Source organism: Tachysurus vachellii, chromosome 23, assembly GCF_030014155.1.
Source record: "Tachysurus vachellii isolate PV-2020 chromosome 23, HZAU_Pvac_v1, whole genome shotgun sequence".
Lineage (NCBI taxonomy): Eukaryota > Metazoa > Chordata > Actinopteri > Siluriformes > Bagridae > Tachysurus > Tachysurus vachellii.
In genome coordinates, this window is record NC_083482.1 from 7,703,298 (window position 1) to 7,727,904 (window position 24,607).

Here is a 24,607-nt window from a genome sequence, read left to right on the forward strand (position 1 = left end):
ACTGAGCTTGACAAAAGCTGACCTGGAAGTAACACAAACATCCTGGCTCAAAAAAAAAAAAGGACAGTACTGTGTTTAATTTACAACTATAAATCTTTTTTTTTTTTTTTTTTTAACAATTACCAGATTATTATATGAATTTACCTAATTGCCCTTTATAGTGCAAGGACTTTTTCTGGGACAAGCCAGTTTTAAGCCTTTAGCAGGGAGATTTATAACTGGAGGTATATATTGATGATGCTGTGTTTACTAGACAAACCTCCTGTATTTCTGCTGTAACATACTGAAACCATGATATAACTTTTAAAAAATGAAAACATGTATATGCTTTTTATTATGCTCTTAGACATGTTGCAGAAATAGCACCTTTATGTTGGAATATAAATACTAAAATCTTATCAGGGCAAAACAGAAGAACAAACAGAGCTTTGAGAACATTTGCTTTTCCAGGCACACTGTATATTTCTGCACTTCGGGCTCCTCTACATTATGCCCACGGTGATTTCTCCAACTATAAGCTTTGTATTAGCTGATGTTTGGCTTTCTTACGCAGAGTAATTAGGGGTAGGATAAAAACAGTGCAGTTTGTGCATGTTATGTGCCTCAATTGTCTTCCTAAACTTTAAAGAACTCTGACTAGCATCTTTATTTTGCATTGTTTTTATATACATTTGTTCTTAAGTGTTAAAGTTTGGGACATGCAAAGTGTTGTATTAAAACCTTTCAACCTGACAACTCTCATACACATTTATGTATATGTATATATATATATGCATATGTATTTTATATAGTTTTTTATATAGTTTATACTTTTTTATTTATCTATCTCCTTTTGGTTTTGGTTTATTTTTTTTTATCCTAAATTGCATTCCCTTTTTTATGCTTATATACCGGACAGTTGCAAAAAGCATTTCACTGCATGTTGTAAAGTGTATGTATGTGTATGTGACAAATAAAATTTGATTTGATTTGATTTGATTTGACCTTTGGTACCGTACTGGATCTTACAGTACAATATGCTTTAGTAGACAGGAGCTTTAACTCCAGGAACAGCCACGAACTTATAAACATAGGATCACTGTGACCCAAATTACTGAGCAAACAATGACTCTGAATCAGGTGAATGGGGTCAGTCTGGTATAATGAGTTTTTATTCACTACAAGCTACATCTTTAAGAATATTCAGAATAAATTCTGAGTAAACACCCGTTACTTATTCGGGTAAGTTTTTCTTAATTTGCATTCCAGAAGTCAGGTTTGTGTTCAACCAGATATTGTCATTTATTTCAGAGCTTTCAGAGATCATTTCAGAAGATATCACTGTCATATATTTAAACTGAATGTGTGTGAAAAATAAAAATACAAAATACAAGAATATGCTAACCACAGTTCAAATGCATCACATAAGCCTGTATAGCATTCTTTTAACACATCATAGTAAAAAAAAATACTGTGTTTATCCAGTTAGTTACAAGTTATTATCAGTGAAATACCCTTAGAACAGCAAACATAGGGCAAAAGTATACAGTATTGTACCCGAGTTTAAATGTAAATAATTTTGGGCCAAATTAGGCCTAAGAATTCAGACAGAGACTGTTTAAATGAGAAGGCAGGCATTGGTGAATTCTTCTTCATGTGTCAGAGGAGTTGAGGACATGGCCCTCACACAATTTGGACACTGTTAAGCACAACAATAACTTAAATAATTTAACTATATGGTTTAACACTGCGCTTTGAAGCCTGTTATTTTTCGATGTTTTTAGACGGGAAATCAAAGTTCTTGTCTAATATGTTGCATAACATATGAGCTCTTTACTATAGCTGCTGTTGAAAAGCATTTGATGTCTTTCTAGAGGTCAATGGCCTCTCATTTATCTCAGGCAGAATCTCAGTTCTATTTCATTTAACACAGCATAGAAACACACACACACACATACGAACACACACACACACACACACACACACACACACACACACCCACACACAAAACGCTTGAAATTTACCACATTATTCTGTAGAATACAATTCACTGGTTTATGGTACATAATTATTTTGCTCTGAATCTAACTTGTGTAATCATATTTTAATATTTAATTAGTAAGTGCAAATTATGGTGATAAATACTAGTTTACATGCTCAATCATTGTTTATACTGTGAAAAATATACAGTGGAGTAAAATATTAGGAAAATACGAAAAATAGATCACAATAGGTAACAATATTGGTGACAAGGATTCAGTAATAATGAGTTTATAAGTGACAGATAAGACTATTTAATGAGCATTTGCAGGCGGCATTAATCCCTGAATGATATCTGGATAATATCTTTATATAATTCAGGGTTTTAGCATTGCTTCATTGTAGCTTACATCATTAGGAGTATGATGGAGATGAATTAGAGACAGAGTCCATTTGGCTTCTGTCTAGCTCATGGTTATCATTTCATACTTGTCCTTAACATTGCTCTTCTCCTCATGCTTTTCCTCTGGCAGGTGGTGCAGCTCAATCAGCAGGTAGTAGATCATCGCTCCCAACACCCCTCCCACCATTGGACCAGCAACTGGGATCCACCACCAGCCACCACCGGCTCTGAACACACAATACAACACACACTCACTCACGGTATCCCATATATCTTGCTATCATTAGTAGTGGACTCAAAATGCAGACGCACACGTTTGTAGGATTTTTACATTTCTGTTTGTCCTATGTTCCACTGATAAAGGTTTTGAACTTGCACACAGTGTCATGTTGGGATATGCGGAGGGGTTTGTTTAAAGAGAAGCATATCAGGCAGTAGAACAGAGCAGAATCACATTACAGCTGATTATCCAAACGTGATGTCCAAACTAAACATATATTTACAGTATTTTGACCAGGAGGCAACATGTGGGGATAATTAATGCAGAAGCATTTAAGAAGCTTCTGTTCAGCTTGGGGGGCACGGTGGCTTAGTGGTTAGCACGTTCGCCTCACACCTCCAGGGTCGGGGTTCGATTCCCGCCTCCACCTTGTGTGTGTGGAGTTTGCATGTTCTCCCCGTGCCTCGGGGGTTTCCTCCGGGTACTCCGGTTTCCTCCCCCGGTCCACACACTCCCGGAGTGTGTGTGTGTGCCCTGTGATGGGTTGGCACTCCGTCCAGGGTGTATCCTGCCTTGATGCCCGATGACGCCTGAGATAGGCACAGGCTCCCTGTGACCCGAGGTAGTTCGGATAAGCGGTAGAAAATGAATGAATGAATGAATGTTCAGCTCGGGGGAAAAAATCAGCTCAGTGCTTCTGATGGGTGTTGAGGATGCGAAGCACAGACACACAGTCGTTCTCCAGCATCTAAATATCATTTGTAAAGAACGCACAAGTGAGGTTACTATTAGCATTAGGAAGCTGTTTTCTAATAAATTTTTTGTGACAACATCTATGGGCTTTTATTTGTGTCTTATCTTAGACAAGTGTCTGTTTTAATGCTTTGTAATTGACTACAGCTTGACGTACAGTTGTACTGCTCTGGTGGCAAATACTGGCACTCTCAGTAATCCTCCTTTACAACATTCACTTTCAAGTTCAGTCTCCTTACATCACCACACTCCTATATTCTGCTGACAATATACTGTTTCTATTTACGAGATTCTGAGCAAACTAATCTCTGAACTGTGTGAACAATTTAAAATGTAGAACTATAATACTGTTACAGTTAGTGTATAAATTTGCCTATACTAAAAGTGGAAGTGAAAAATCTTTCCTGTACACCAATTGTAATTGATCATCAAAGACGTGTCTGGTGTCTACAGGGACTAAATCTATTCCACCACAGCGATGCCCTCGTCTACACAGTGAGCTCCATGAAGACATGGTCTGCCAAGGGTGTAGCGTAAGAACTCGCACCTTGGGATTTACTGGAATGCCGACTGCATCCGCCATCAGTGTCTGACCTCACTAATGCTCTAATACTCAAATCCCACAATCACCCTCTGAAATCTTGTGGAAAGCCTTCCCAGAAAAGTGGAGGTTATTATAAGTGTAAGAGTGGGCACTAAATCTGGAATAAGAATAGGATGTTCAACATTATCATGTATATACCATAGATCTAAATTATATATAACATACTCAGTATGGTAGTGTCGAAAACCTTTATGTGTGTCAGTCTGAAGTGCTTATATGCACTGGACCTATATTACACAATTCAGTGGACAACACACTGTCTATTTTTTTTTGTTTGTTTCTTTTTTACTCTTTTTTTTTTGCTTCTTTATTTTTCCTCTCTGTATAACAATCTTATTGTACCTTATGGTCATTATGCCTGTGGTGCAGAATAATTTGACTTTCAGTTCAGACTGCCCTCTGCTGAACACATTAGTATTACAACCTCCTTTCTTAGTATCATAAACCTATGGTCCAGTGGATTTATATAACGTTTATAGTATAGTCAATATGAATGTAAACCAGTTTGGCTTTCAGATGTTTCAGATGGTTCTTGATGATGTGTGACCATGGCTGTTTATGTTACACGTACAAATAACACAGTGTTCTTCTGGTGGGGGTTTATAAGCCATTTTTATATTAGATAAAAAAAAAGCAAGAATGAATAAAAGACAGACCACTCAGAATACATTATGTGCTGAGAGACACACAAGAGTCTCTCCTCTTGGATTATTTTCAGGATTTCTAGTTTCCTAGAGACTCAGGAGGGCTGTGGAAAAATGAACCAACTGTATGAGAGGAACAGACATGAGCTGTCAGATGAAGACTCTATTAAGAGCTATCTTTGAAAGATGCTTTGATCTCTCATGCTGGCAAGCTGGAATACCCAATTCACTACAGTTAGAAAACAACATTGTGTGTGTGTGTGTGTGTGTGTGTGTGTGTGTGTGTGAATCAATTACTAAAGATCTTTCTTTGTTTCTCTCAAGTGATACTGTATGTGTTTTAGAGACTTTTGGGGCCAATTTGCGTTGTCTAAGCATAACACTTTTTACTGTAGCACTAATTAGTATATTCCAGATAATGATCACATTATTCCATGCATCAAGTTAATTTAAATCCCGCGAAAACTGCGATAAAGATAGACTGACATTTATTATACATTTATTTTATTAGCTAGCGTTAGAATATATACAATTTTACGTTGTAATATATAATGTTACTAGATCAACTGAAGCAATCTTCAGTTAGGGTTAGGGTTGCAAAGTTAATGCCACTTAGGCACCCAGGACAAATCATTAATAAAAAGGGAATTATTATGGACTGATAAAATCTTATCAAGGCCCAAATTATGGGTTGGAATATACGGTTTATTTTTCTTAGCAGAGGTTTAAGTTTCACTCAAAATGTGTTGGATATGTTTAGCTAGCTAGCGTTGCTTTGGAAGTTAATATTGCTTTAAGGTCATAGCATTAGATTGAAGTTTAATATGAGCTCTGACGTAAGGAATTGAGTTAGGTCAGGGTCAGGTCAGAGGTCAAGCAGATTTGTGTGAGTGTGTTTTCCGTACCTGAACACCTCCACCCCCCAGCCTGCCACAGCAGTAAAGAGACGAGGTCCCAAGTCTCGTGCAGGGTTGATGGGATAGCCACAATTTAGACCCATGGCCACTGCAATGGCCAGGATGGTGAAACCAATGAGAAGTGGCTCCATTCCTTTAGGGGCTCCAATGTTTTTCTTGTCCACAATGGCCAGGATGCACAGCACTAAAGCTGCAGTGGCAACGACCTGCATTGATAAGTAGTAACCAGTACATGCTGAATTTATGAGATTGTTCTGTTTGCTTAGGTTGGTTTTATGGCTTTCATTAACAATACCTTCTTCCCCTGTTCTTTATCTTTTGTGGTTGTGACTACTATATCTGGACAGTGAACACACACCTTCATTGGCTTTTGGAAACTTCCTTACACTTTTCCTAACATTTTACATAAGGGTCAACAGCTATGAAATAAAATGAATTATTTTTAAATTATGTCACCTCACCTCACTGTAAAAAGCCTGGGAAAAACATTTTAATAATAACATAATCCTAGGTTTGTGCTTGTGGATCTCCTCTGCACTGCACTAGAAATACCTGGCAACCCTGAGGAATGAACTGTTTGCCTATTGACACCAAGTTAAGCCATTTTGTTCTTGTTCTAGAAGTCATGAATCGAAATCATAGAAAAAAATGTGTCAAAATAGCAAGGCTCTCTATATCAGACATGTGTGTATGAGAGTTTCACAGAGTTTCTTCAGGAAGATGCATAATCGTGAAATAACATGTTCCCTTACCTGATCAAAAAACCCATTAAGGACTGAAAGATGCTTTGCTGGATAGCTGGCAAAGATGTTTGCGGTGGCATTTTCACCTGTGACCAGCAGCTCTCCATTGGAGTAGTCCATGAGGGCATCTGTAGAAATAAAATGTTTTCTATTAGCTCTTAATTTATTCATTCATTCATTCATTCATCTTCTAGCGCTTATCCGAACTTCTCGGGTCACGGGGAGCCTGTGCCTATCTCAGGCGTCATCGGGCATCAAGGCAGGATACACCCTGGACGGAGTGTCAACCCATCACAGGGCACACACACACTACGGACAATTTTCCAGAGATGCCAATCAACCTACCATGCATGTCTTTGGACCGGGGAGGAAACCGGAGTACCCGGAGGAAACCCCTGAGGCACGGGGAGAACATGCAAACTCCACACACACAAGGCGGAGGTGGGAATCGAACCCCAACCCTGGAGGTGTGAGGCAAACGTGCTAACCACTAAGCCACCGTGCCCCCCTCTCTTAATTTATTGTTCATGCCTGTTGTATACATTTTTCAAATCTGAGTTATTTTGAAATAAATTGTGGATACACCTGTGCCTGAAGTTGTAGCAGGTTAGTGAAGAGTGCAGAGGGTGAACTGATCAGCACAATCATATGCCGGTATTGACATGGCTGAAGACTTGCATCTAATACTAATATTATTTATAGTAATAATCACTATAGGCAGCCATCCAAGAGTGGGGTACTTCCCAATCCAAGAGTAGGGTCAATTACACTCACATAGACCCTCAGCCACATATGGTTGTGTTTTGTCTAGGAGTTTTAGCTGGATTTAAGGATCAACTCTAGAGCCATTGCAATACCCATGTACCTTTACAATAGATTCACATTTACATTTACAGCATTTGGCAGACTCCCTTATCCAGAGCGACGTACATAAGTGCTTAAATCTCTAACATTGAATCAATAGATGTTAATCTGATGTTTTTTTACTTTATTGATCACACCTACAGTATGCTTCTCTTGGAAGTTTATTTAAAACGTTAACCCTATTCTAGGGACTAGATAATACTTATGAAGTGAAATAAAATATTTACTTACCGTAGTATAGTCCAAAGACTGTACAAGAGCCTGCAAAACCACCAATGAACTGGGCAGCCACATACACTGGAAATTTCTTAATGGGAAACTTCCCTAAGACTGCCATGGCTAGAGATACAGCTGGGTTTACATGTCCTCCTGTAACAAGAAGACAAATATAAGTCGATGTCCTAATCATTTACATGAGTACTTATTAAAGCATGATGGTGGCCAGCATGGTGTTAGAAATGCATTCAGCAGACACCTAAAGAAGTGTTTACTCTCTATTAGTCTCTATTATACAGTACACTTGGCTTCCTGGGAATTGGGACAGACATAATCTGCCTAAGTCGTCTTAGGCCACAGTAGGTCACAGGCGTGACCCCTATTGAACTCCAAAGTACTACACCTCACCTCACTGTCTAAAGCCTGGGAAAAACTAATGGAAAAAAGAACATTACCCTCACACTCCTTTGTCTTGGTCAGTATGACAGGACCAGGGTCAGTTAGCAAGGCTTTGGTTAATATGTTATTTCTTTTATTAATGAGTAATTCTTATGTAGTGTATTGTTTTCTAAATTTTCCATCAATTTATCAGCACAACGATGAATCCCTTTCTGTAATTATTAAGAGAGTAAAAATATCGTAGAAGGATCTAGGTCTACTAAATGCAGAACATTTTAATCTCCATATGTTCTTAGGTTTGTGGTTCGTGGACGTCATCTAAAATTCTTACCACAGGTTTTTAGTAGGGGCCAAATTCCGATACTGAGGATCATTGCTTTCATAATGCTTTCAAAATCCTACGTTTTCCTGTAACCTATTCTGTGTTTATTTGGATTCGGGTTTGGGGTCATAGTAGTAGGTCTGTGACCTAATATTTTACACAATCATTTTTGCCCATGTTCTTTATGGCTACCAATAATTCAAAATTTTAAGAGTGGAAGACTCATATCAATGAATCATTTCGCAAACCATAACCAGGAGGTCCTGTTTTTGTTGGTTTTAATCCTTAATAACTGTGAAACATATTGACCAATAAATGTGTTGTGTATCTCTATTGCCAATTTTTTTTTTTTTTTAAAAATGAGCCTAATATTTGAATAAATGGTACTGTAGAGATCCACTGTTACAGTTAAAGGAAACCAGGCTAACAATTCGAGAACCCATCAAAACAATTCGAGAACCCATGCTTTATAGAATCAATTCTTTTTTGTCTCTGCATTATCTTTTAGCTGGTTGTGGTTTCACACTAAGCTCTTTACATTAGAACTGTAGAGAGAAATTTCCAGAAAGAAGTGTGCTGACAAATTGGACATTATAGAAGAAAGACCACGTCTGAACTAGTTATAAAAACGTATGCTGCGTGCCATTTTTGCAGTCTGTTTTATTTTTTTCTGCCTGCAAAATTGCTTTTAATTTCATGCCTCATTTCGCTTTCATGATAATATTACTCATGATTCATTCATGCTGATGGTGATAGATAGATAGATAGATAGATAGATAGATAGACAGACAGACAGACAGACAGACAGACAGACAGACAGACAGACAGATAGATAGATAGATAGATAGATAGATAGATAGATAGATAGATAGATAGATAGATAGATAGATAGATAGATAGGAAATTCAAACATCCATGAATTTCCTTTTGATATCAATAATCTATCTATCTATCTATCTATCTATCTATCTATCTATCTATCTATCTATCTATCTATCTATCTATCTATCTATCTATCTATCTGTCTATCTATCTATCAGCATGAATGAATCATAATGCTCGTAGTGATTTTAAAATGGACTGGCTTTTTACATTATCACGAAAGCGAAATGAGGCATGAAATTAAACACAGCAATTGCGGAGAAAAAAAAATAAAAACTGCAAAAATGACAAACAGAATATGTAATGGTTCTGGAGGCATGACCAAGTGGACAGGAAAAAACATGTATATAGTATACTGTGTGCCAGAAACAGTTTTAGCTCACTCACTGTCTTATTCAGCAAAACCCAATAAAGACTGTACCCAAAAAAGTCCTAAAGGTTACATACACATAATGTTTCACATCTGCAGTCAGTCGATGAAAAGTTATAATCACACCACTGACTGTGCTTCCCTCTTAAACCTGACACCTCAATAGAGTACTCTCTTGGCACAGAATACCACTAACTCCCTCCTCTTTAATTATTCAATCTCTGAGTTCACACAAAGCAGGAGACTCTATTTATTAAATCACACTCTCCCTTAGGACAAGGTTCAAAATAGAGTGCCCTGTTTAGAGCATGCAGAATCCAGCTGTGGAGGTCTTACGTTTAGTGCTAAAACGACAGTTTCCACCTGCCATTATTCACAGCAGAGTGAACTGAACAGCAATCAGGGACAGTTTACACAACGTTCTGCTGGCTCTGTCATTACAGTCTCTTAGCTACTGATCAGACAAGTTCACAAGTTCAAACACTATCCTGCCAAGCTGCACCATCCAGCCCGTGAGCAAAGGCCTTAAATGTCTATCCTGAAGACTGACACTGCTTTAACTCCATTCATTTATTTTATTTTATTTTATTTTTTTATTTATTTATTTATTCATTCATTCATTCATTCATTCATCTTCTACCGCTTATCCGAACTACCTCGGGTCACGGGGAGCCTGTGCCTATCTCAGGCGTCATCGGGCATCAAGGCAGGATACACCCTGGACGGAGTGCCAACCCTTCGCAGGGCACACACACACACTCTCTCATTCACTCACGCACTCACACACTAGGGACAATTTTCCAGAGATGCCAATCAACCTACCATGCATGTCTTTGGACCGGGGGGAGGAAACCGGAGTACCCGGAGGAAACCCCCGAGGCACGGGGAGAACATGCAAACTCCACACACACAAGGTGGAGGCGGGAATCGAACCCCGACCCTGGAGGTGTGAGGCGAACGTGCTAACCACTAAGCCACCGTGCCCCCCTTAATTATTTATTTATTTATTTGTTTGTTTGTTTGTTTGTTTGTTTTTTTTTTCTAAAAATATATTTTTTTTTTATATTTTTTTTTGTAGTGTGAATCAACATATTCCAGACAAATACTACAGCATCCTAAAATATAACTGCCATCATGCTCCAAAAAGCTGGCTGAAAAGAGCAAATCTGTAATTTGTGTATTCACTAATAATTTTAATAATGAAGGCTCAAACGCCTACATTATTAAGCTTATTAGTGAATACACAAATTCACTAATTTGGAATTTTTAATCCAGCACTTAAACGCTAAGGCCGAAAATGCTTATCCTAGTGGGAACTTAAACTGAAATAAATTAACACTTATTATAAAAGCTCTGTATTTTTTTACTCCTTAATTTGTTTAAATGAGCACCAAGTCGAAGAGCTGTGTTGCCTGAGATCACTGATCAAAGATCACGGCAAAGCAAAACACTCAGACTGACAGTTAAATATGACCAATGATTTCTCATGATGTTTTGGAAACTATGGTGTGTGAACTAGTGCACAGTCTTGTTGACTAAAATGAATGAAATTATACGCAGGGATTAAATTGTGTTTCAGTATGTTTGGGAGATTGAATGGCAAAAATAATGGAAACAACCGATAACTTAGCCACCTTTAATGTAGCATCCATTAGCTATTCAACCAATTCTGTTCAGAATTCGGTGTATGGTTAATATGTGAATGATTATGTAAAGAAATAATACATTTAGAGAAGTATTCGTAAATCACTTTGCTAGCTTACTCATACATCAGTTTCAATCATATATTACACCAGGTATCTGATTTTTTAAAATAGTTAATATAGTAATTATATCCATAGAATAATAAACAATTACAATCACTCACTCTCTCTCTCACTCACTCATTTTCTACCGCTTATCCGAACTACCTCGGGTCACAGGGAGGCTGTGCCTATCTCAGGCGTCATTGGGCATCAAGGCAGGATTCACCCTGGACGGAGTGCCAACCCATCACAGGGAACACACACACTCTCATTCACTCACGCAATCACACACTACAGACTATTTTCCAGAGATGCCAATCAACCTACCATGCATGTCTTTGGACCGGGGGAGGAAACCGGAGTACCCGGAGGAAACCCCCGAGGCACAGGGAGAACATGCAAACTCCACACACACAAGGCGGAGGCGGGAATTGAACCCCCAACCCTGGAGGTGTGAGGTGAACGTGCTAACCACTAACCCACAATTACAATCATTTAAAATGAATTTATGATTGATTAAATTAAATTGTGGTCTATAATATATGTATCAATGCAACTTCTCTGATTATTAAACTGTAAATTATTACATTGGACAAATTTATTTGATAAAGAATTGACAAAATTTCAAAAGCTGAAAAATACATTTGAGACACTGAAAAGCTTGTTGATCCAAAGCAACCAGAATTTTCAAACATGTTCAAGGTTATTTCACTTTCTTCAATGTCTATGAATTATTCTGTTACCTGATACACCTCCTGACACATAGACAGCTAGCATCAATCCTGTGGTGAAGCCAATGTGGATGGTGAGCGGTTCACCCACAGCTCCTCTGCTGAGCACAGCCTGTGCCACTGAGCCACAGCCAAAAAGCTGAGAGAGGACAGACACAACAAATCAGTCAAATACAGTCAGGGACAGAAGACCAGTGAGATAAACTCCTCCTTTGTGAGTCAGATCACATTAATGCTCTGTTGTTCAGCAGGACTTCAGCTTTAATTAGAAGTAAACATAAGATCAAAGAATTCAGCTAAGGGAGGATTGACAAGAACAGAGGAGCAACAAAAGATGTCCAATTCTGTGATGTTCTCATTGGTAATGAACACTGATGTAAACTAACAGGACACCGTAGGGGAAAATCTTTGTGTATGAGCACAGATCTTTTTTCAGTGTATTGGTGTTGTACAAGTTTAAAGGTTAAAAGAAGTTTTGTAAGTCCAGTGTTTGTAATTTGCAACCTGGGCTCATAAGTTTGTAGAAAGCAAATTCTAGACAAAATTACTTAACATTGCTTAACATCATTCAGATCACTGAAAGATTACAAAACTCTGCTTACATTATAACCCAATCACTTATTCATGCTACATAATGAACATTAATAGCTTTTCAAGCTTTATGGGTTCGTAAGAACTCTGTGCTTGGCGTGGATTCTGTCTCACTTTGTAACTTAACATTTTCCACATGAATACATATAAATGTAATATATTGTAATATTTATTTAGTAATCGTTTGGCCAATAGTTAGTCAATTGGGTAAAATGTCTATGAACACTGATTATACTGACAGTTAATACTTCAATTAACATCAACGAAATGTAAAGTGCCATTATTTATGTATCCATGTTTTCATCACTGTACTATATTATAAATATGATTACATAATTGTACATCCTTGTGCCCTTAGACACCGCTACATAGAAAACAGGTGATTTCAACTATTTTTGGTTTTGATTTGTAGACAAGTTAAAAAATTACCTTCCCATAACACAAATGAAAGTGTCCTGATTAACTTACTAATCCATTAACAGAATGCGTCATCTAATATTTAGCTTTGTGTTTGTAATTGAGAGCGAATTGTTAATCTTTGAACTGTCAGACTTCAAATGAGGTCAGAAAAGGTTAACAAAATGAAATTGAGGATTACTAGTAAACAGAACTGTCATGCTCTAATCCGTTAGGACTTAATGATCGCTTAACAAACTCCCTTTTACCTCTAACTGCTTTGTATATATCCTCATATGAGGGGAAAAGGTACTTGAAAAACTGGATTAGCTTTCATGTGGTTATCAGGTGCACAGATATAAAGGAGAAATTAAAATGGACACAGTGTATTATAGTAACAGTCTGAAGAGGATAAGAGGAAAGTTGCAAAACAATATTTTCAGCATTGTTATAAAAAAACATTTAAAGGTTTGTGCTCATGTATTATTCTACATTATTTTATAATTCTTTACTATTCCAGGTTAATAAACTAGCATTTAAGGTTAAAAACAGTTTTTTTTGTGCAGTTTATATTAATGTTGCTGTAATAAAACAGTTTCTTGACAGATTTACTATAAGCACTATAGTCTAAGACTTACTATAAGCACAAATGTCCCGAGGAATTCCGCTAGAAACTCTCTGATGATAGCATGACGAAGTGTGAATTTCTCTCTCAGACCCCTCAAGCTGTCCAGCTCCATGTTTGCTCACAGTCGATCAAGTGTCTGCTGTTGGAGTGAGGAGAGTTAAAACCATAATGAGAAGAGGATCAGGAGACACACACACACTCACACACACACACACACCACACACACACACACACACCACACACACACACACACACACACACACACACACATACACACACCACACACACTCAAACACACACACCACACCCACACACCACGCCCACACACACACACCACATACACACACACAAACACCACACACAAACACCACACACACACACTAGACACAAACACACACACACTAGACACACACACACACACACACACACACACACACACACACACACAAACACCACACACACACACACACACATCACACACACACCACACACACACACACACACACACACACACACACACACCACACACACACACACACACACACACACACACACACACACACACCACACACACACACCATAACTCGGCCCCATTAATGATGTTTTTATTGATTTTATATGATTTATTTATTTTTATAAACATATAAACAATATCAAAAGAAAGCTATACTTTCTGCTATCTAATATAAAGTGTTATAATTATTACTAATATTCTAATATACTAATATTCAATTTATCATGTGAAACAATGCCTTCATAAGTCTTTCCTCTGAATATACAACTGCTGATTTAACAAACTTCTCTCCTCATAATGTAAGGGCACTTGTTTTACCGACTGATTCCGTTCAAAGTGATTTGGTTCAAGGTTTAGAAATCTAAATCTATTTTCTGCTCAAAACCCAATTCCTTTACTGAATATGGAGTTTTTTTACTGAAGCAGGAGTTATTTAGTCACTCGTGTCTTTGTCCAGCAGAGGGCGCTCCTTGTTCACGAAACACAAGTATACAAGCTGTGATTTCTCATTCTGGCCAAAAAATGCTTTGGAAGATATAGTTCAGTTAAAATATAATTTGATTTAATTACATTTACGTTGGTGCTGATTTGTAGTAACTTGGTATAATTTGTAAACCATTTTGGCTGGAAAATAAACAATCTCGTAACCCAGGGGAGAAAAGGGCAGAGACAAACAGTCCATGGAGAGATGAGTGAGGCTCAGATCATTAATCACTGCTCACTGTCACTTTTTTCTAAAGTGTTGTCTTTGATGTGATGCAGATACACACTGTCGTCTCGCTGGGGCTGTGTGTGTGTCGATGGATACAAAGCACCCAGTGGGCTGAGTACAAATTAAGACATAGAGTTTTTAAGAGTATTTATTCACTTAGTTATCTAAAGTCATCGTCTAAGATCTAAAGTGATCTAAATATTTAGTTATCTAAAGCCATATATGATAACCACTGATGATAGAAGCAGATCCTTGAAGTCCTACATGGAGTATTTTGTACAATACATACAACAGATGCTCATTTGAAATGAGATCTGGGGAAATTGGAGGCCAAGTCTACACCTTGAACTTTTTGTTCCTCAAACCGTTTTTGAACATTATTTGTAGTGTGGCTGGCAGCATCATCCTGGTGAAAGAGGGCAATGTCAGTAGGAAATACTGTTGCCATGAGGGGATTTACTTGGTCTGCAACAGGGTTTAGTTAGATGATATGTGTCAAATTAACATCTACGTGAATGCCAGGACCCAAGATTATCCAGCAGAGCATTACCCAGAGCATCACAGTGCCTCTGCCAGCTTACCTTTTTCTGATAGTGCATGTTGGTGCCTTTTCCTCCACATCTAAGCAATGCACACACACAATTGGCCTCATGATGTAAAAAAAATGTGATTTATCAGACCAGGCCACCTTCTTTCATCACTTCATGATACAGGGGTCTACATGGGCACCCTGACCTCTGGCACTCTGTCTGTGCTTATGCAGCCCCATATGGAGCAAACTAGGATGCACTGTTGTCCCTACATCTTTCTGTCATAGCTTGCATTAACTTTAACAATTAGTGCTCCACTAGCTCTTCTGTGAGATCAGAGCTTCACTCCCTACACACATTAGATGGCCTTGGGCACCCAGGACACTGTCAATGGTTTTCTGGATGTCTTTCCTTAGAACACTTTTGGTAGGTACTAATGACTGCATTTTGGGAAGACCCCATAAGATCTGCTGTTTTGTAGAAGCTCTGACCCAGTTGTCTAATCATCACAATTTGGCCCTTGTCAGAGTCACTCAGATTCTTACACTTGTATATTTTTCCTGGTTCTAACACATCAACTTCGAGAACTGACTATTTTTGGCTAGTTTATATTATTTTATGCTATTGTTAAATTAATTTTGTTTTTATATTATATATTAAAATCCCGAATTATATTATATTATATTATATTATATTATATTATATTATATTATATTATATTATATTATATTACAATTGATGCAGATGGAATCGTAAAATGATTTTCCATAAATTGGGAAAAGGGATTGAAATCATTTCCTGTAATAATATTTGTTCTTGTACCTAATAGATGAGAATGAGTGTAATCTAAAGTTGAGTCATTTGCGAAGGTAAATTCATTGCAAGTATTTACTCATGTATGATTTTTATTCCCAAATCATCGACATAAACGTTTTTTTTGTTTGTTTGTTTGTTTTTTTAACGAATGGGAATGAAAGCATTATAAATGTGTCAGGTAATATTTATGACACAAATTGCGCGTCTCCTCCTCTACATCAGCTCAAAAAAGTTTATTGCGCAGATTATATTGCTTTCTTATTGCACCAACTGTTTAAGTCTTGAGAGAAAGTGTGAAGTCGATTATTTGTTTTTATTTATTTACTACATCTAGGACGTCTTCCTGGCTGATGCGCACATGTTTGGTGTGCATGCCGAAGTTGCTGCTGTTGGAGGTGTGAATGTGTTTGTGGTTTAATCCCCACGGCCTGAATGTTGTGGGTGTTAAAAGGTATATTTTAGATCTTGTGGGTGTTAAAGGCAGATTTTAGATGTGCTTGTAGTGTGTATTGGCTGCGCTGAAGTGCAGAAGAAGGCGTTTGGCGCAGCGGGAGGCGACCATTCAGCTCAGGACAGAGGAGCAAGAGGAAGGTGTGATCGCTTGATGTGGAGAGATGAACAACATCCTGATGGCTTATCACTCTTTCTCTCTCTGGATCTCTCTCTGCGTGTGTGCTTGTGCTTGCGTATGATTAAGTGTTTCTGAGTTGTGAGGCAAACGGACTTTGGAAGTTTTTCACGTTCATGTGTGATAGAGGAACTGAAAGGGAACAGACATGGCAACCAACTTCACAACCTCAACAAAACTCCCCAGTGTTTAACTAACACACAAAGTGTTTGTACAAGTCCAGCTGGACGTAAATGAACAGTGTACCAGTTAATTAGGCTAAACACTGTAACAATTAGCCTACAACAGATTACAAATGTAGTAGCTAACCTCACTGTTTGTTATGCAGCTCCTCTGAAATATGATGTATTATGTTTTCTTTATTGTTACTTCCAAGAATCAGCTTAAAGAGTTAAAAAGTTCTGTTCGTTATATAATGTGTATATTAGGATCTAGATAATAGTAATGATCTGATGTTAGTAGCACATTAAAGACTAATCTGCGCGTAAATACGCACAGCCTGATTATGGCCAACAGGACTTTTTTTTTTTATTTTTTTTTTTACAGTTTTTCTCCAGGAATTTAACCAGTGCTTAATTGTTAATGTAAATAGGATGGTATTTAGTTTGTTTTAGATTTAAAACTTTTAAACAAATTTATACATCGATTCAAACACTAATAATCCACGTTTCACCATATTAAAAAGCACCAAAAAAACACCAACAATCCTGAAAGTATAACTTAATTTATAGAACATAGGAGCATAAATATATTTAGAATTTACAGTTAACGTACAAAACCACTTAAAGCCCATAAACTACTCTGGTTATGCTGACGTGCTGATCTGCTACTCTTTAGTCTGCTCCTGGAATAAAAATGATGAACTGATTCAATTCACTTCACTGACTCGGTTTACTTTTTACTTTTCTCCTAAACAATAAGGTTCAAGCGAAAATTTAAATACGTAGCCTATTGATCATGTAGTTTAATGACTAATAATCTGAATTTGTTATTAAACTGTGCACTAGGCAAATGACTTTCCGATTTGCTCGACTTGCTTCAAGAGTCAGCCAAGAAGATCCGATACTTTCGCGACTCGCCCATCACTGAAAGTGGGTGGTATCTGCCAGAGAGACAGAGTAGGTTTATGTAAATGTTGGATTTTAATGATATCAGGAGGACGGCCCCTGGATTCGCGGCCCAATAAAAAATGGACCCAATGCCGACACCTGCTTATAAACACAGGAAGGAGTCCAAAGTCCTAAATTCTCCGGAAAGTCCGTGTTGGGATTGAGCGCGCGGGCCACAGCATGACCTCCAGCGCAGTGCAGCTCCCCGGCGGGTTGAAGGCGGACCCCGCGGCGCTCATGGCATCCCTGCAGCTCATGCCCTCACCCGTGCCAAACCCGGAGATCAAGTACACCAAGGTGGGTAAGACCGCTCCAAACACAGCTTTTAGGATCTTTGACTTTGAAAAAGTTTTTAGCGCGCGGCTTTGGTTTATGGATTAGATGACACGCACATCACGTTCATTCCCTGAAGGTTGTTAACTTACATTTTGAAGCAAACCGGTCAAAATTTCTGCAAGCTCCTTTCCTCCTTATAACTTTACTAATCCATTTAGTACGCACACATTGTACACCAGTGTAAACCAGGCAACCCGACTGCATTTATTCACAAGATTAAGTACTTTATGTTTAATGTTTACTGTGCGCTTGGGTTTTATTCTAGTCATTTGTCATATTACGATTGCGCGAGCGCGCGCGTGTCCGTTTGCGCATTGGAGACTTGCACTGCCACTCTCCAAAGCTTCCTATCAGAAGTACCTTTAAAATAATTTGTCTTATTCTACCTCTTTTGCATGGTGGAGGCGTGCACACTAAAACATAACGGGTCCATTTTTGGTGCCACTTATCTTTTTAATAGATTTAATCATTTCTCAATGTCCACAAAAACACCTTGTGTAAGTTCTCCACCTTGGTTGAACATTGGAGGAGATAACACTCTTATCTACTTTCTCCAAGCGTACAACTCAAAGGCTTCCCAAGCTAGAGTAGATTTTTAAAGTAGAGCTAAAAAAAACATTTTCCTATCCTGTATAGGAAGCTAAAAGAGTATGTGGAAATGTTATTGCATTATGAGAGCGCTCGCAGGCAATGTGCTTCATGTAGATCTTATAAAGCAGTGGATGTACAGCCTGCAGTTTCAACAACAACTGAGCTCACCAGCAGACTTTAATAGCAATAGCAAGTTTTATGGTGGCTGATGAGCTGATTTCTCAGGACAGTGTAAAAACAGCTCTGTTGCTCAATGCGGTATGCGAAATGGACATCTCTTTTTGTCCAGCCATAGAAAATACATTCTTATTATGAAGTAATAAAACATCATACTATTTAAACACTCAGGAGGAAAGTGTTTGATGTGGCTGTTGATTTAAGGTGAATAACTTTATTACTGTGATAGTGCTGGCAGGTAGGTAATGGGACACAGTACAGTAGGAACAAAGTCCACTGGTTGTGATAGATAAAGAGTCAGGGCTTCATGGAATATCTGCATTCTTCCAAATATATTTATTTCCACATGTACACACTTACAACTCCTTGCGTGTAATCTGAGTGTATTCTCAGGAAAGGGAGTGTAAGCTTGGGTAAGAGCATGACTTGGTGGACGAACCCTTAGGAATTTGAATTATCCACTGTGTGTCGTTCGTAAAGGAGTAGAGCTTCTGATTTATGACTTCTACTTACATGGGCACCTCTTACAGCCTGTTACTGTTTCTTTTCACATAGTTTATCTCTGATTAAGTCACAAAAGAAATACTGTGTTTGTAGCACAAAACAATTCTCACCAGAATATTATCTAAGTTTATCTTTATCCGTCTGCATTCAGATCTCAGGACTGGATTTAAGAGGCGACTAAAAAGGGTATCGTTTAATTGTTTAAAAACAATTACAAAAACTTGGTGAAACATTTATCCTAATTTTTTAACCTTTTCATTTTATTTATGTTGTTATGTCACATAATTCAAAATCTCTGTTACTGATCATCTTATCTTAAGAAAACCTAGTACCTGACCACTATTGAAACCTAACATGATTTCTAGAGCATTTTAAATGTATTGCAACACCCTCTTCTCCTGGTCTTGCCACTGTATTCTTAGCCAGCTGTAGTAACTCCGCCAGATCCACTAAATCACATCCCTATCAGCACTACCAGTATGTGAAGCTTCCTTTGACGCTTGTGTAGTCTTCCACATTGTGTAAACACACATCGCATGCATGAAATGTGTTAGTTTGGGTGGAAAACAACTTTATTCAATGTCTAATTGTAAAGAAAGTTTTTTTAAAACCTGGGTTCTGGAGACAGTGTTCACATTCCACAAAACAGATATCAGGTACTGTTGTACTTTTCCAGCTCTCTGAAAAATTATATACCTTAAATGAAATTTAATGAAATATTGCATCCTCTAGATCCTGTAATTTATAGAAAAATATATGTTGAATACCTGCAACAAGCAGTTTTTACTCTTAAAATCCCAGTTTAATCATTTTTCCCAAGTATGTAGTAACATATTTAATGTTCTGCAAAAGAAGATGGTGGACTCCGCTCAACATCATGGGTACATACAGTATGTTAGGTTGAAAATATTTTTGGCTGTGTATTTTATTTTACAACAGCTCCTAACAGCTCCTAACAGCCAGATCAGCTCCCATGACAGTTTCCCTCCCAAAATGACTTCAGGAAAGATGCTTCAGATTTTTAACATCCCACTTGAATGTGTGCCCTGAACTCAGCATGTAATCTTGAGAAAAGGTGAGACAGGGACACACACTAGTGTTTATTACCTGACGGTGTTTTCACTCCCTGTCCTGGCACTACTGTGCGTGTGGATGGGAGATTAGATAGAAAGATTTTTTTTTTATCTTCCTTCTGGACTGATTGCCTGTTTAGATTGAACCTTACATACCACAGACATGTAGTGTTGAAATTCAAGCTTATATTCCCTCCTGTATTTGGGAGTCTCCGCATTTCTGTGTGTGTGTGTGTGTGTGTGTGTGTGTGTGTGTGTGTGTGTGTGTGTGTGAGCTCCCTCTGAGATACAAACAAAGACAAAGAGAGCGAGATGTTCAGATGGAGCGCGGGAGAGCGGCTCTGATGAAGGTGTTCTCTGTCTGCGCTCTGGCCCACTGGTCTGATAGCAGCACAGAGGAAGCCATAAATTAGCCCCCACTGAAGGGAAATTATTGATGTTTTCTCTGTTTAGCGCCTTTCAGATGGCGGGGAAGGCGGGAAAGAGACGAAAGGAGAGGTATACAAGTCTGTGTACTTAGGGTAATTGATTGAGGCCCTGGGACTTATCTATGGGAAAGAGACTGGGAAGAATCTCTGTGCTAATTTGACCTCCCATGATGATGATGATGATGATGATGATGATGATGATGATGATGATGATGATGATGCACTCACCATTCTCATAAACTCACCATTAGAATATTTAAATGAGGTAATTTCAATATTACTTCTCTGTTTAAAAATACATATAATTGTAGAATACAGTACTAAATAAAAAATGATCAATCCAACCAATTATTCTCAAATCTTCATTAATATCTAATATCTATGTTCTTATTAGATCATATTTTCCCATATAAACATGTTTATTAGACAACAGGGAAGTACAATTGGGCCAATATCATAAAGGTTTTTTTTAATGTTAGTGATTTCAAAGTTCACAATCTCCAAACTCTTTATTTCTCTCTCTCTCTCTCTCTCTCTCTCTCTCTCTCTCTCTCTCTCTCTCTCTCTCTCTCTCTCATATTAGCACATTTCATGACAAAAATTAACAAAAATAAACACCACCAACATGCCTTTTATCTGTAACGCAGTGTGTGACTGCATGGAAAATACCATACTGTTAGATGCACCTCCACATGTTTTCTTCTATCTTTCATTATAATATGCAAGAAAGACTGTAATAATTAAATTGGTGGGAAAACAATAAAAATATTTTTGCACTTTGGTCGACAAACAAACAACAAAACAACCCTGTAATATTATGTGTGTAAATAGGACAAACGGCAGTATCGCCTTTGACTTAAATCTGAAGTAAGTTCACACTTGTGTATACTTTTATATCCCCCCAGAATAATTCAACTTGTTAATATTTCACTTTGGCGTCCTCTCAGTTAATGTTTTCCATGGTGTAACACTGTAGCTCACATTTTTGTTACTGTAGCAAACATTCAAGTGTTTGTAAAGCACTCGTGTGGATGAATTTTTGTGAGATGTTGGTTAATATTAAACGTATCAGTTATATAGTAGTAATATAGTTAGTCTGGGTAAAGCAGGGCTCACTGTGGCTTTGCAGAGGGTTCAGTTTCTGGCTGTTCTCTAAACTGCGCTATACATCTTGATTGCTTGAAGCGTTCGGTTGTTTCTCATCGCTGACGTTTTTTTTTCACTCTGCATTAGACGCTTATAAAATGCTGCAGCCTTCCTGCATTCACGCTTGAATTTCTTGCCCTCCGTGTCAGCAGTTAAGGGTTTAAGTGTCCGGCAGGAGTGAGAGCTTTTGTAAACTAATCTGGGGGACAGCTTGTGTGAATGAGGTAGGCTCCATCAATCCGTCAGTGGGTGAGCTAGAGCAGCTGGGGGTGTTTGGGGCTCCCCTGCTCTGGGTGCTGTCCAGCAGGCTGTAATATATGGCCATGTCTGACTGCGAGGGTCAGTGGCCCTGGCTCGCAAGAGCCTGCCCCCCACTTCTGGAGTTTTTCACTTCAAAACGCACCATCTCTCCCTGAGATCCACATCAAACACCGCCCAAGGTAGAGGGTACACGCAGAGGCCGTTGATTTATTATAAGCAGCGCAGTGAGGACTCTCCCTATCGGTCTCTTGGGTTCCCCTCTCATCTCTTCCTCTTGCTTAATCTCCTCTTTCTTACTTCTCCCTTTTATTGTCTTTGGCCTTTTCATTATTTCTCACTCTCTCTCTGCATAAACATGCCTTGAACAGATCTATTTGTCCTTGTTTCATCATGCTGTTTACCTTCCTCTGTCCATGCTTAATTTTACAAAAATCACAAACTTCAGAGAATCTAGCTAATTAATCCATAAAAGGCGATCGGCAGGCATATTATTTTTGCACTGGAATGATGAATTGAATTACAGACATTATTTATTTGTCTCTTCCATATGGCATTTGTCTGCCTACATAAGTGCTTTGCACAAACACCACAAGCTAAAGCTATAAAATAATTTCTACAGATACTGGAGTTTTGTAACAGAAGCTGCATATCCACATAGGAGGAGCTCTTCTAAATGAATGAAATGAATGAAGTATTGTAGATAAATACGGCTTCATTTCAGCTCTGACAAAATGCAGTGAATCATGTTGTCTTTATCATATTTTTTTTGTTTTGTTTTGCAAATTTGATGTCAACAAAACTTTGTTTTGGACACTTTGTTTTGGAAATGTTTCGCTTTGTCATGATATAAATAATAGAAAAAATGTAGGTTTTAGAATGTTTACGAGGGTCGTTTACTCGTGAATCTTTCAATCTTTGAATTTTTTCAGCTTCAGTTTCTCAGGTGGAAATGTGCCTAAAGCTCCAGAGTTCCTAAAAAGTTCCTTCTGTAGAAATGAAGCTAAGGACAGCTTAGAGACTTGCTGATGAAATGAAGCTGCACGTCACACCACAGAGAGGGGTTGAAAGTGAGGGTGACAGAAGACGAGTGAGAGAATGTGAGCCTGTGTGAGACGGAGAAAGAAAAATGAAGTGCAAACTTTGTGAAAACGTATGTTTTAATTTTTCATGCCGCTCCTTTGCCTGTAGTCCTAACAATTATCAGTGTCTTGAAATATGTCCAGTAACACAGCAGACTGAGAAAGCTGCTTGATTGGAAAGGATATGAAACTTCCTGTGTGGACTGAGCCCACAGCTGCAGGTGCCCTGTTAGGATCCAACTGCCTCTGGAATTTTGGCCTGTTGTGCATAACCACATATATAAATTATATATTTTTTTTTAAAAATAATTTTTTTTACTTGTCTCCTTCTGAAAAAACACCCCAGATATGAATTCCTTAAATATTCCTCATCTGTGTGAGCTATGAGAAGGTGCTGGGGGCCAAACAGATGTTGCACTGGCCTGCAGCGTGAGCTTTGGCATCCTCTACCCCCGCGGTCCACTCGAAGCTCGAGAGAGTGCGAGCGGATCAGTGTTACTGTGGCCACCGGGGTCTCGACTTTCTCCTTCCTCACCGGCTCCAGGGTCCAGAGGAACTCCCTCTTCCTGTGTGAAGTAATACGCTCGATCAGAACCCCAGCGTTAAGTAGAAGCAGAATGTTGCATCGCGTGCCGTAACTCCCACTCCCAAAATCTGTTTATAATAGGTGCATCTCATCACAGTGTTAGTACTGCAAACAAGGACTGTCAGAAGCCAGAGATTGGCAGACTTAAGAGAAAAGCACAGAGCTTTCTAAATGCTTGCAGCTGGTCCGTAACACGTGCACGCAGACCCAGTGTGTCCTCACTGTCCACTTTTCCCATCAGACCAAGCTAACTTGTTAGATGGTGACACAACACAACACAGCCCAACACAACAGTGTCCCCGTTTTTTTTACATCTGGCCATGCATACTAAATGATGAGAAAACTGTCTTGCAATGAATTATTTTATCTAAACTATTTCAGATGTTCTTTTTCTTACTATTCTCTCATTGCTCTGCTGCCTAAACACAAAAGTTGCAGATCTTAGACTACCAATAATGTCTTCACTATTCATCCCTGAGAATAGTGTTTTGATCTCCCGTGTCGCCTCTCTGACGTCTCTGGGAGCACTGCAAAGAAAAGTAAAACGTTGATCGATCTGAAATTTTGCACCTTTGCACTTGTGCTCTAAGGCTTTTCTTTTTTGCCGAAGCAAAAGTGCAGTTTAGCGAAACCTCGAGTGTTGATTTACTGTGCAGCCCTGTCGCCCTTAATCAACTCTCTCAATAGGACGAGACAAAAGTGGGAGCGCCCCCTGAGCTCAGGGAAGTCT

At 38.4% G+C, this 24,607-nt stretch overlaps 2 protein-coding genes across 2 annotated transcripts in view; one reads left to right on the plus strand and one right to left on the minus strand.

Moving 5' to 3' along the window:
* Positions 1–1,466: 1,466 nt before the first annotated feature.
* On the minus strand, positions 1,467–13,526 carry aqp9b (aquaporin 9b). Its single transcript, XM_060858877.1, has 6 exons — positions 13,398–13,526; positions 11,785–11,911; positions 7,339–7,476; positions 6,253–6,371; positions 5,489–5,706; positions 1,467–2,589 (listed from the first exon to the last, which is right to left on the minus strand). Exons 1-6 carry the CDS (start codon positions 13,497–13,499, stop codon positions 2,424–2,426), a joined length of 870 nt encoding a protein of 289 aa, XP_060714860.1. The 5' UTR covers positions 13,500–13,526; the 3' UTR covers positions 1,467–2,423.
* Positions 13,527–17,787: 4,261 nt separating this feature from the next.
* The window catches only part of aldh1a2 (aldehyde dehydrogenase 1 family, member A2), a 25,670-nt gene continuing 18,850 nt past the window's right edge, over positions 17,788–24,607 (plus strand). The window contains exon 1 of the mRNA XM_060858874.1: positions 17,788–17,993. Within this exon, the coding sequence (XP_060714857.1) occupies positions 17,877–17,993 (117 nt within the window). The 5' untranslated portion in view covers positions 17,788–17,876. The remainder of the gene's footprint in view (positions 17,994–24,607) is intronic.